This window comes from Pseudoliparis swirei, chromosome 1 (assembly GCF_029220125.1).
Source record: "Pseudoliparis swirei isolate HS2019 ecotype Mariana Trench chromosome 1, NWPU_hadal_v1, whole genome shotgun sequence".
NCBI lineage: Eukaryota > Metazoa > Chordata > Actinopteri > Perciformes > Liparidae > Pseudoliparis > Pseudoliparis swirei.
In genome coordinates, this window is record NC_079388.1 from 9,358,685 (window position 1) to 9,373,002 (window position 14,318).

Genomic DNA, 14,318 nt, shown 5'->3' on the forward strand with positions numbered 1-14,318 from the left:
TCGCTTTATATTTAACAAACATATGAACGTTTTTCCAATCTTCTCATCCAACCATTTAAAAAAGCAAATAAGTATAAGTATATATCCCGAAATGTGTAACTATTCCATTAAGATCAGGTTTGAGTTACCTTTTTTGCAAAGAGTAAATACTTTTAATACAAAAAATACAGTGCGACTATTAATAAGTACATTTTGTTTTTGAAATACAGTAAATTGGGAAAGAAAAACAGGAACAATTTGTAACAAAGTCTGACAGGTTTTATTTTCTCTCATAAATAACACTGAAGTGTATACAGCGATACGTATCAATGTGTATACACTGTAAAATTCTCTGTATTACAAAATACAGTATATGTGTAATGCACTTGATACAGATGGGAAGTATTGCATTTCATAGCACCAAACGAGACCCTTAATGTGACACTAAGTTTATCTCATATTTTACTCCTTAACAGTCCAGTTGTGTGTGCAGTCACATCCCAGATTCAGGTCTTGAGTGGGTATCGATGAAATATACTTCCCTTAGAAATCAGTTGTTGCATAACTATATCTAAGTTAAATAGAGTCCACCTATGAGGAACCAAAGCCTACTGTAAGACTGCTTATCTTCCCACAATGTCAAGTTTTCAAAATCCCAATTGACAGACTAACATATGATATACGTGTCCGATCAAGTTTCACACACTTGAGGGTTGTATTAAACTTTTTTAATATCCATTTCTGAGCCGAACAGCCGGTTTGGGGACTCTCCAAAGAAGGCGCTGCCGATCTGAACGAGCTGCTCCGATTCCATTCGGTGTGCTTCTTCCACAGAACTGGCAGCTCAGTCACTAAGATCCGTCAGAGGCAGCGGGAGGTAATCGGCAGGTTGAACACTGAAACACACACACCTGGGAATTGCAATACTTAACCTTACGGAGTAACATGGATCAACTTAAAACCTCAAATGCAGTTTCAAAAGATAAATACATGTTACAGAGAAGCTCTTTAACATCGGGAGTCAACTCGTGTTCCCAACACATCTTACTGGTTGGACTTTGATCATAGTTTTTTGCTTTTGACTTTCAAACATTATTGCTGAATTTGTACATGAGGAGGGCCATTTCAACCAACATTTAGCATGAAGATAACTTTCACAGCTTTAAAGAGGACTGACAGCATGGAATGTGGAGGGCAAACATTAAATCTGGCTTTGAAAACAGAAGAAAAAAAACATTTGTACAAAAATAAAAAAATACTCAATGTTTTGCCAGCATTACAAATATAGGGATATAGATCAATATTTCATATAGGAGCCCTTATAATACCTCATTCAGACTTAGTCTGAGGAGCAGCATCACAATAATTTATGTAAAAATAAAAAAATATCACATTCATCACTTAGTGTCAATGCTGTGTTTGATTGTCGGCTTCTGAGACATCACATTCAACTTTTGACCAACCAAACCTTTCCCCGTTTCACTCTGAAGTAGACTGTGCCAGAGAAACTACAGCATGAGGGCTTGTTTTATTATTAAGAGCTTAAAACACAACAGTTCTTCATAGATATTTTCTAGAAATACCAGCATAATTAATAAAATAAAGGATAAGTCACATGTAGCCTCAGCTCGGGCCAGGCCAGTGTCATGGCGTCTCATAAGCTTTAGCAAATGATGGCACATTCAAAATATTAGCCTCTTTATCTCATCTAGCTTACTCGTCTTTAATGCAGGTAACACTTTAAATAAACAGACCCAGGTTCGTGGTATCTTTATGTGCATTTCTGATTAGTTTGGTTTCAGCACTGAAATATGACATTCATGCCATTCCGTCACCATTTTGAAGTATTGCACAAAATTGTCAAAACTACCGTCTTAAGCCAAACCTATGTGATCCTCCCAATAAACGATCTCACAGCCAAATAACATTGGGAAACAAAACAAATGAAAAATCACACCAAAATGAGAAATAAACATGTAGAGGAGCACTTGGTGGCTGTGTGGCAGCGCCTGAGGCGGTGCCCCCGGGGAGATGATCACATCCCACTTCAACCTTCCCGGCAGAAACATTCCCGAGCCCCCTGCTGTGAAATCTGTTCTCCTCCCCGGCTGCTCTTATCAAAACTGCAAAAGCGCCAAAATGATTTCCGGGCAGAAGAGGCCAATTCAGCCGGTGTGGTCGTGAGCCGGCAGACGTCCCACAGTAATGCTCGAAGAGAGCTCCCCCCCCCCCCTCTCAATCATCCAAAAGTAAGGAAAATTAAATAGCCCAAAAAGGCCAAATCTTTCAAAAAGATGAATAAGGCCCTTTTTATTTGTGGTGTGACTAAGGTATGGATGAATAAAACAAAATCAGATTAAGTATGAATGAAAGGTGCATAGGTTGGCATTCTTTTGACACTGAAATGGAAAAACAATTCCTTGGTTCTGTAAAAAATCTCCAGATTGCACATTCATAGTGTAAGCAGGCAGATAATGCCTAGCTATTGTTTTTCACTTCCTCACCTCTTATCGCTCTAAACATCATTTCATTGACATCTCTTGTAAGAATAGGTTAAGAAGTACCTTAATTAAAAGAAAAAAGACAACTCCCAAAAGGATGTACCGCAAAACCACTTCCATCAGCATCGTTATGTCAGAAGGTCTCACACTTATAAATCCCCATAACGACGAAAGACGAATGCTTTCCTGGTTCCAACACGAGGCCAGAATATGTAGCTGGGAAATGATAAACACATTTCAGACATCTTCTGAACTCAGCGCGTTACCGTAAGTTCTTCAGCGTTGCAATTCGGGGACCGAGACGTACAAACTGGCGCGTGGTGAGCCGGTCGGTGTTCACACCACATTAATGCCGTTTCCACTGCCTGCCGTCGCCCTCTTGCTGCAGTAGGTGAAGCCGCTGTGATTGGTGGAGGAGCCGTTCATGTGTGATGTCTTCAGCTCCATCTGGCAGGCGGCGATGGCTGCGTTGAGCTCCAGCTGTGCCCGGTGCACAACGTAGAACATTAGGCCGATGCTGATGACGATCTGCAGAGGACAGCGGAGGACGTCACGACACACTCGGCATCATTTATTTTGCATTCATTTGTGAAGCATTCATTTTGGTCCGAGGGGTGAACTGAACTATTTTCTCGATTGTGAAAATCGCTCTCGCAATAAAGAGTTTCAGAAGACAAGACATTACTCAATCAACACTTAATATACCTGCATACACAATCAATTGCAGTACAAACAATCACTATAGTTTTCAACACTCATAAATGTATCCAAACATTGCTTGTATGAAGCTTAAAGGCGTACAACCATCCGGGACAAATGTTGTTGGGGAGGAATGCATTGATCCAGTGTCCGATGTGGGCGACTGTGGGTCAGTGGTCAGCAGGTCTGTCCTTCAATCAGAGGGTCAGCGGTTCAATCCCCGCCTCCGCTAGCCTTAGTCGACGTGTCCTTGAGCAAGAGACTTAACCCCGAACTGCTCCCCGTAGCCGTGTCTACGGTGTATGAATGCAAGTCAGCTAAATGAAATGTAATGTAAGACTGCGACTCTGACACCAGCTCTCTTATTCCGAAATATAATATCTGTTGGCTAAACGGCACCAAAGTCAAGCGCTTGCATTTAAAACAGTTTGATATTCTGATAAATACACATTACCATTCATGGGTATATGTATGTATATATATATATGATGAAAACAAATGTACTAATGCCGGTTACCTTAGCTGGCAACAGCTTCCCTGACCAAGATTCTTGATATTTCGTGTGTTTCTGCATTTGTCATTGAATATGTATGATGTTTGTATGATGCGTCTCCCCCCCCCCCCCCTCCCCCACCACCACCAGTGTCAGACAAGGCTTTTGTGTGATTAAGGCCAGTTGTCAATTTGGAGCAACAGCTTTCCGTTCTGCATGAGACACCGACACCTAGTTAATCTCAAACTGACCCGTGACCTCTGACCCCTGTAAGACGCGAGTAAGAAACAACCCATGACAGGGTGTCTACAGGAATAAACCAGTGAAATTTAAGACTTTTTAAGACCACGTCGAAATAAAATTTAAGACCTAACTTACGATGGAAATATACATTAATCTAAATAAACTAATTCAAAGTAAACACACTGATGTCTGTTTAAAATTAACAGTATGGTGTAATGCAAAAGGATAACACAAATGTCATTGCTGTTGTAAATTATATTTATTAATAAATTTTCAGAACATTTAAGTCCCATGAACAAATGCTTATATCAAGTAAATATATTTTAAAAATACAGGCAACATAGTTCCTTTTGAACAAAAAAATCTATAAAATAACAATTCCAGCTGCTTTTAAAATGCAAATTCATTTACATAATAGAATGTATGTGTGTGTTCTTATGTCTCTATGTGATGGATGTTTGTGCACAGGTTCATGTCTACTCCTGAGCTTTTGTGAATATACTAGGAAAACAATCCTTTTCAAACTGTATTAATATAAAAACTTCCAGTTGACATTTGGTCCATTCTCCTGGAAAAAAGAAAGAAAAAAGGCAGACATTAGGCAAACAACAGTCACCACATCTCTTCATGACACCACCACTTCAGATTAATGTCAGACTGGATAAATATGAATGAAAACTATTTTTACAAATTAAGCAACGTGAGCCATCCCTTGAGCCTAGTGAACACTATTTAGACATATTGACAGGTAAACACCACTCTACTTACCACCATTCTAAAACTATTTTTAATTAGTCTAATTAATGTGTAGTGCGCCTATCCATAGCTGTTATTAACTTGACACATGAGTAAAGCTTAACTATATGAAACACATACTCATATACATGAGGTTAGTTAATACATATATTTATGTTAGACTTACTTTGAGGTGCTGAAGTAGGTCCTGGTGTCATGGCCCATGAGCTCCACAGGATCCTGACGGGACCTTTGTCATTTCACCAATAGCGCACATGAAGTCCAGCTGTCTGCTCGCGGTGGTCTGGTCCAGAGTCTCGTGGAACAGAATGAAGAACACGGCGCCCTGTTGGACTTCGGTGATGAGCTCTTTGTTGCACGGCGCTGGATTTCCTCCGGTGACCTCCAGCGTTGTAGCGTTGACGTCGTTGCGAGCAGCGGAGCAGCAGCTAGGGGCGGGGCAGGAGCTAGCCCCGCGCGCTGCTGGCGGCCTTCGCTAGTCTCTGTGCTTCTTGCTCTGCTCGTGAGATTCCACCGCTGGAAAGTCTCGCGACACACAACGCAGCTTCAGAAGCATTTCACCGACCGTGACCAGAAACACTCGTTCTTTTCAAGCCGTTGTTGAACTTGCATCCTGCCATGTTTTCTAAACTAGTCGATGCTTCACGTTGTCGGGGATGGGACCGAATACGCGGGGCCCCTTTAAGAGAAGGGGCGTGGCCCCGGTGACACCAGAGACACCGCAGAGCGACCGGAGCAAAATACGGACCTGGCGGAACAGAATGCCTCATATTCGTAATGACATGACACCCACAAAATTTAAGACCAATCCAATCTGAATTTAAGACTTTTTAAGGCCTTATTTTTAGGAAAAGCAATTTAAGACTTTTTAAGGACCCGCGGACACCCTGCATGATGCCTTGGCACTTGTGAGGTTTGAATGAAGCTGAACAGGTGTTTGAGATGTGGTGACAGCTTCAACGGACTTTGTGGGCACATATCTACACAAGGCGTAGTATTCCTTTAGACGTTTCCGCAACACAATACTTTAGGGAGGGGCAGATGTCAATGCTTGTGCACTCAGCTAAGGGAGGGAAAAAAAAAATTCCACTTGCAAAACAAGTTGACTAAACAATGAGGGTCAAACAAAGACGCTCACGGAAACACTGCCTTTTTAAGACCAAATCCAGGGTTGTTTCAGGACATTTAGAAATGTTCACATGTAATGCATCACCACCAACAGCTCACCTGCAGGCTGAACACAAAGTAGCCGCTGACGCTCTGCTCGGCGATGACGTCCTCCATGGTGCGGAGCGTGGTGCCCAGGTAGGAGTTGAGAAGCTGAGTGGGCAACAAACCCACAGAGGAGGCCACCAGGTAGTTCGGCAAGGACACGTCCGTGATCTGAAAATCAAGAAACATCTTACAAACTTAAAAAAAAAAAAAAAAGATATTACCACAAAATAAGTATCCATTATACATTCGTATTTAGGACTGGGCTTGAAGCTCAAAACCGTTTCAGAGAATGAAATTCTGAATTTGCGTGTTGAATCCAAGTCCCTGCCGCCCCTTGTTTTTAATACGTTTAGGTCCGTCAAGAATTTAAAATAAAACAAGATAGAAATTATATTTCACACTTCATATTCAAAGGAGCTAAAACTAAAGCTAAATGACTACCTCCATGTATTGTACATTTATATTTGCTAATAATGTGAGGAGATAAAAGGCCAAACTAGATCAAAGATGGAAATCTAAAACAAATACTATTTGATTCAAAGTGTAGCTGCTCTTTAACATAAAACAATTTTGTACTCAATATATATATGTAGACATTATAATAAGACAGGGTGGATAACCATCAGTTCCATAGCCACTGAATTAATTCACACTTTCAAAAGGAATAGCCAAATGACTAGTCTTTAAATGATTGATACAATAAATAAACAATAACGACAACTTTCGAGAAAACATATTCCATATCGAGCCCCACAAATGAAATGTAACTTGTGTATTTTCCTTGAACTACAACCATCTAAATATAAACTAGGGTCTGCGCTGCTGTCACCCTTGATGAAGTGATGCAATCAGCCCTCGTGAGGGCGTGACCGTGGCACTGTGACTCCACTGTGGCAGGGTCTGTGGTGTGCTGCTGCAAGACACTCTGGGCCCAAATACTATTATTCCAGAACCAGCCAAGTTTCTCTTTGCATTGTTAAATCCTATTCAAAGGACACTGAGGTTATCAAAACCTGGTTAATCGAGCTAATAACGTCAGATTATTTATCCTGTATGTTTAGTTGAGCATTATTTCCCCCGCAAAGGACCTTTGTCCTTGAAAGATAAGCCCTGGCGATGTGTCCACACCCTGTGTCAACACAATCAGGTGATCTCTGTGACATGACATGTGAGCCTATCAGAGCTGCAGAAGAAGAAAAGATATTCTCTTTCGCTCAGACAACATTCTCGAGTAGTGACACAACTATCCTCTGAAGCCTCTTCCTCACTCAGGCATCGAGCATATGCAGCTATCGGACCAGGGAAGGGCAGGTCGGTATTTGTAGAACCATGCAGAGAATTCCAACTGAACCTCATAGTTTGTTAAGCTGGTGTATCAAGTTAATCTTCATAGAAAAAAAGACACCTCATCCTTGGCTTGACCCGATTTATTCTGAGGAAGAGCAATGCAGGTCTGACTTTGAGCGCGTAAACAACACAGGAAGTAGAGTGTCTTCACCACATAGAACATTTCAGGATCGCTACAATGATGTCGTTTCCCTTTTTATCTGGACTTGCACTGGGTTCACTCTTTGTGATGAAGGGTGATGAACGAAACTAAAGTAACTCAAGGCTGCACAAACGTGTTTTCCTGTCGTTGGAGTCCAACCATGAGGAATCACAGAAGGAATTTCCTTATCATCTCATTATGACGGCACAGGAATGGGCCAGGCCAGTGAACAGTGATACCACATTATAACATACATATAGGGGTCTGAATATTTCCACTTTGTCCACAAAAGATTCACAAAAATCTTTGAGCGGTCCCATTGTTTTGCCAACCACTGCAGTCTTGATGCCGGGTTGTGTTACTCGCTATAATGTAGCACCATCCACTTCAGCAGAAAGAAGCGTGGGGGGTTGGGGTGTACGGTGAAATGTAGCCTCATCCACAGAAAGTGCTTAACAAGGGCAGAGCAGACAGCACATAACTCCACCATGAGAAGCACCTGCCCACGGTTTGTTCCACCTTTTATTGTTGAGAATAAGATAATGACTTAATGAGCGACCGGTTAAGATGAATTATAAGGTGTCCAGTAAAGAGCCTGAGCTGGGTTTGAAACCTACGCAGCCTGGGATGTAAATATGCAGCAAAGGAGGTAAGCAAATAGAGGATTGAGTTTATTGGCCTGCTTCTGTCAGGACTGGATGAACTCCCCGCTGAAGGCTCCACTCTGACCTTCATTTCTGCAGCAGGAAAAAAATAAAGTTTACACTGAGGTTTGTGTGCGAGGAGTAAACAGCTTGCTTTTTATATTTTCTGCAGTCCTATTTGTGTCTAATTTGTCATTCAACTTATAAGCAAAAATGATTCGCTTGTTTACACATCCAGCCGTTACAGAGGAGCCACAATACTCTGTTAGTGTTTCTGACCACCTGGCACACCATCGCTCTTGTATTTCTGGCACTGCTATTAGAGCAGTGAGAGTGAACAAAATGAGGCCAAGCCTTTGCCCAGATTGCAGGTGCTTTAGTAAAAAATAAATCTATAAATGTGTAAACCTAAAATGTTTCAACGGGTGCAATCAAAAGAACTTCAGGGTGCATTTCCAAAGACAAACAGCTGTCATAAGTCAAAAACTAAACAACGGGAATATTACATATTTTAACTGGCACACAACCAAACATGACCCACTTTTCTAGCCGCCGTCCTTTTTCATGTGTTTGTTTGCTTTCCCCTGTGGATAATAAGCCAGAGCAGGCAGAAGCAAACATAGTATTTTACAAGGCTGTCAATTAGCCTTTTAATTTGACCCTCGCAAACTGATTGCGGAGAACAAATAAGTCCAGTGACAGCAGCTGGTCAACACAGTGTAAACCGTCTGCCCCTTTGACTTTGACACCTCGTTTTCACCTCAGCGAAGTGGAACAGTGTCGACTGTTGAAGCCGGAGACACTGTAACCTTTGCACAGAGCCGTGTCCCAGACATGGAGCCGAAAGTATGAGCAGATGACGAACCGGTTTCAAGCAAGACAGAAACCTAGCAGAGGTTTGTTTTGTTTCCAGGTGAACTACTGGCTATAGCCTGGAACAAATACAGAATAATCATTCATCTTTAACTTCAAACTCTCTTTTAGCTCAAATTGAATCCTGAACTCAATCTAGAGAAGTTCTCATTGGAACCCTCAAACACTTAAATTCCCAATTTAAAACATCAACACTAACAATGCACTTCCATTCACTCATCCTTTAATCAAATTAACTAAAAAAGAAATGATCATCTTTCAAGAGCACTTCTGCAGGCGACTCCTGACTAATGTTAATACACCCACTCACTGTTCAACTCCACTGTCACAGCCCAGGCATTTGAAATTATTCTTAAATGTAAAAGTGCAACACAAAAGCAATAACTCTTTTTCCTACAGCAAGCTGAATCCTGGCACTATCTCACTTTACGGTTGTCTAATGACGATTTCCCCTCATCTAGAAGGGTCGTCTTACTCATAAATATTAAGCAACTTGCTCCAGTGTCAACCGTCTAGAACTACAACAAATAATATATTAATAGATTACCTGATCAAAATATATTGACAACACATTTTGATAATTGATTAGAGGATCGGCGGTTCAATTGATGTGTCCTTGAGCAAGACACTTAACCCTGAATTGCTCCCTGAAGCGGTTCTACGGTGTATGATTATAAGTGGCTTTGGATGAAAGCTTCAACTTCCCGTCTCACAGGTCTGACCTGGCTGTATCTGGAGCCTCCTGCCTGGGGGTCCGCCTCCCGTCATGGCCCTGCTGATGCGCCCCTCGCCCCGCCCCCACTATAGAAATGTAGTTGTATGGGTATTATTGTTGAGTTACATCACTCTGAAAAAAAAGTGTATAATATTTTGCACCACTATGTAAACCGGGGTAGACAACGCATTAGAAACAGCTTTTTACGATGATGAAATCAAATGTAAAACTTTGACTAACTACAGCCTCAAGATCTACCACACAAATGTTTTGAATGAGATGCATAAAGCAAGTCTTTGGCAGGTGGTTATGGCCGTGTGTAGAGCCGTCAAAGCCAGAGCCAAGACATGTCAAAGTAAATCAGGTCAATCCAGCAAACATACGAGTTCTGCAACTTGCAATAACTGCTTGTGCATCTCACTTGCGTCATCTTTTAAAAAAAATTATTTTCCAGCCTCAGGCTTTTGCATCAACTCCTTGATGCTTTAAGCCATAAATGACTTTCACGCAACCCTCTTCATAATCACTTCCAGATGTTTGTGCTGCTGTTGGTTTCTGCCTTTAACACTATTCTGTTTCTCTTCTAGCCAGATATGTTTTCCATAAACACAATGCAATATTCAAAAGAGCTTAAGTTAAGGGGAATGGAAATGTTATTAATAACTTACACATAATCTATAAATTCAGCTGCTTTCTGCCATGTTAAGTTTTAAACCTGCTTTTGAAACGAGATGTTTCTTAAGTAGGACAAATCCCCATTAACTGGAAAAAACTGAACATTGTCCTTTTTGCTAAAACATTGCTAGTAATTTTTTTGTAGTTGTATATAGTGCCGTACACATTAACAAACTGCAACTCTGCACTTATTTTCTTAAACACAGAGACACAAGCTGGAAACCTCATGAAACAAGTTTGTGTTGTGCAAAACTGTTTTGGTGCAAGTGCAACTCCAGTGCATTGAAGTTTAGACTATTTAAGCTAGAAAGTATTTTCTATACTTTTGCATCATTATTATTTCAAAATTCAGTGTGAACAACCCTATGAGTATTATTCAGGAGAGGCTCATGTAAGACAATTAGACTAGTGAAGGTAATTTATATGAAAATTAGATACAAGTGAGGCACTTCCAGCTCCATGTGAGAGATATTGTATAATCTGGTGTGACAGTGATTCGTGCTATTTTGCAGCAGTATAGCTCAAAATACTCGAGATCTGAGCCTGAATGGCTACATAAAATAAAGTTCACCCTCAGTTTGGTACTTTCCAATCACCATTCATAACAGCTGGCTAAATATGTTTCCTCTTGCATGACCTCAAAGCCGATTTCCTCCGGTATAGTAACACAACCCTCAAGGCTTTCACCATATGGAGGTATCAATGAGTCGACTGGGAGGGGTAAACAGCGAACATAAATTATTCATGCCATGTAGGAAGGTCAAGCGCCTCAGATTAAGTGTAGGAGTGGAGCTTAAAGCAAAATGTAGTCTTCATTATGTACATCACAAGATCATTATTGAGTTCAGAAAAAACATTGCTCCACATATGACAAACTAGGACTTTAAATGTGATACTGATAGTTTGAACTGTTAAAATACTTGATGTCCCGAGGCAACCATATAATACATTTCGGAGAAGCATTTCCTCTATCTAGAAGTGGAATTTCCTTTCTACTGGGACTAGCCTAAATATTTCCTCCCCGCTACTAGACTGTGGTTTGCCTTGAGTAGTGAAGTAACAGGTCACCTTATTCTGTTCAAGCTCTAAAGTCCATCACAACAACATCAGATACCACTGGTCTCTTCCCTTTTGGTTGGTTTATATGTTATATGTTATCTCCTTGTGGTAGATTGGCCTAGCGAAAACAGAAGCATTTACATCTAAAATAAAAAAGGTCACAGTTTTGGTTCTCATGACTGCAATGATGTGTTGAACAGTTCTCCAGTCGGTTGATGAGCCGGCTGGTTCTTAGCCATCGTATGCGCTTTGAAACTGAAAAGGAAAAGCAGGCAATAGTGTCTTCATACTCACCGAGAAAACTGCATTTTGGAGCCCAAACGGTATCGGGGTGAGTCTTGATAAGGCCACAATTTTGAGTCCACTTCCTCCCTCCACCACTCGAATGATGGCACTGAGCTGTTCACTGTTCCCAACCTTGTTCAGCACCCACTCAGTCAATAGACGTTTGCACACCAGGTGTGCCACAAAGGTCCCTATTAGAACTCCCACCATAACTATTCCCATGCCCAGCACAAAGCCGTAGAGGTAGCCAGCTGCCACATTGAGAACAATATATCCCCATCCGAATGGAAATGAGACGATAATCAAACCGACTATAAACAGCAAGGCGCCGACAAGGCTGTCCAAGCTCTCCACCCAAAGCAGAAGGTCCTTGAGGTATTGCCGAACAAGTGCGACCGAGGAGAAGCAGACGGCGGTGACAATGCATGCCAGCAGGGCGCTCTTGAAGCAAAAGGTGGTGATGCAGCACGGGTGTCTGAACTCGCCACTGTTGCTGAAGGGCATTCCTCCCGTGTCACTGACCACCTCGGGGTCTCCATCCGACTTCCCTATTACAGCCCCGGTCTCGACAAAAGCGCTGCATATCAGGATGTCAATCTTGTCACACTCATCCGTGGCACTCTTCTTCAGCCAGCGGTTCAGCTGAATCTGCGCCTTACCCACTGCATGCTTGACAAGCTTGGTGAAAAGCTGCACATTCGTGGACCCTGGCATTGCCATGCTGGCCAGATATTAAGCTCTGGGGACCAGCAGAAAGGCTCAGGTGATCTGGAGACGGCTGTAACGTTCGAGTCTTTTAAATCCAGTGCAAGTCCATGTTGAGCAATATCGATGTGTCGAGCTTTACCAGAGACATGTGTCGACGAACTTGAAGAGGGGGGCTTTAGCAGCGGGGACCCATTGCTGTGAAACCCTGACAGCAGCCGCGCAGTGAGACATACAGATGAGATCCGTCACTCTCCTTGTCCATTACATGAAGTGTCCACCGTAACAGTGTTTATCTCGGTTAATCTAGCTGGACAACGTGCCAGTCCAAACACTTAAAGGTGCCAGTCGTGTGGTCTCTGTGTGAACCACTCACCATATTCAGAGTTGTAACCCCTCAGCTGAGAGCCGATGGACGGGTGGAGCTGTGTGTTCAGGGACAAGCAGTCCGATTCCTCTTCAGACGGAGCGCACCAGAGGCAACGTGGTGCACGAGCATAAACTTTTACGAATGTTCCAGTATTGCCTCACAGCTAACGTCCACGCACTAGCATGAATCAATGCACGACTAACTTACTCCCGTCGTTAGCTCAATGACGTTAGCTCGCAGCGACAATAAAGTCCACCGTTGCATCTCAGAGACGGACCCGCCGTTCGCCTCCTGCTCGTGCGCTTCTCCCGTAGAAACAAAGGGACCAACGAGACGCAGAAGTCGAAACAACAGTTTACTCTTCCTCCGGTTGCCGGCTGTTGTTGTTTTTCTCGTCGCCTTCCTTCCACGCGAGAAACTGCTGCTGTTGACGCTGTTCACGCTATTCATACACCACTGTTTGTGTCCCAGAATGCCAAGTGATTCCAGCACACGTGACCCGTTTGACTTTATCATCCAATCGGAACGCTCCGATTATCATCGCGAGATTTTCGCAGGTCCTTTCGTTTGTTTTGGATCAATTATCAATTATGGTTGGTTTCTGCTGCCAGCCACTGCTACCACGCGAGCAGAACAAGCTGCTATCCAATCACCATGTGGTGGGGCACATATTTGGATGAGATTACTTAACCCTTGTGTTGCCTTCGGGTCAATTTGACCCGATTCAATGTTTCACCCTCCTGTTTATAAATGTATCATATGTTTTCTTCTTAATCTGAAAATGTTGCTTGTGAAATAAAGGTATTAAAAAAGTAAAGCAAAGAAATGTAGACTACTTGTTTACTTTAACTGTTAGGAAGGATATGTGTTTTGTAAACTATGCTGATAATTAGCAGAATTCGAAGAACACACATTATTTAGGTAAAAGTAATACCACAATGCCCAAATACTCCATTTCAAGTAAAATATCTACTTGAGTAAAAATACAAACAACATATATGTAGTCTAATAAAAGTACACATAATATAGAATCACTATATTGTCATATAATTCCTATTATTGGATTATAGTTACAAAAACAAAAAGACATGTAGGCAGCATTTCTGTTTTGGAGGTGTACGATGGAGCAGAAGGTTACAGTAGTGGCTACTGTTTAGTACATCATAATCTACATGTGAAATATACAAGTGCTTTACACTATTGCTCACAGAATAGAAGTACAAAGTAAAGTACTAGTATCTCAGAGTTCTAGGGTTTTTGAAAACATAATTGTATATATAGGTATATTTAGAGACATTCTGACATTGGAGACAAGTTGTATATGATCATTTATGGAAATCATATCACACTCACAACATTAAATTATGTATTTGTTATTCTAAAAAAGCAGGATTTCTAGTATGCAACAGAGTATGAATTGTTAGTATCACACATTTCTGCAGAGTATATAGTAATAGCCTGAGTGGAATTTCCTTGCTTGGCATACTTGCATTTATCACTGCTTACTGCCTGACTCTCCCAGTAGTGGATCACATAATTTATCCACGACTGGGAGAGTCACCTTCACTTTCTTCAACGGTTTTTATTTTGAATTCATATTTACGTGGATAGACACAT

At 41.7% G+C, this 14,318-nt stretch overlaps 1 protein-coding gene across 2 annotated transcripts; it reads right to left on the minus strand.

Annotated features, from left to right (window-relative positions):
* Positions 1 to 233: 233 nt before the first annotated feature.
* On the minus strand, positions 234 to 13,127 carry tmem64 (transmembrane protein 64). 2 transcript variants are annotated; one of them, XR_008832141.1, is made up of 4 exons: positions 11,636 to 13,127; positions 5,899 to 6,054; positions 4,838 to 5,187; positions 4,156 to 4,483 (listed from the first exon to the last, which is right to left on the minus strand). XR_008832141.1 is itself a non-coding variant. In XM_056417855.1 (3 exons), exons 1-3 carry the CDS (start codon positions 12,344 to 12,346, stop codon positions 2,817 to 2,819), a joined length of 1,059 nt encoding a protein of 352 aa, XP_056273830.1. In that variant the 5' UTR covers positions 12,347 to 13,127; the 3' UTR covers positions 234 to 2,816. The 2 variants fall into 2 exon arrangements, 1 of the variants encoding a protein (XP_056273830.1); XM_056417855.1 differs by lacking the exons at positions 4,156 to 4,483; positions 4,838 to 5,187 and adding an exon at positions 234 to 3,008.
* Positions 13,128 to 14,318: the final 1,191 nt, after the last annotated feature.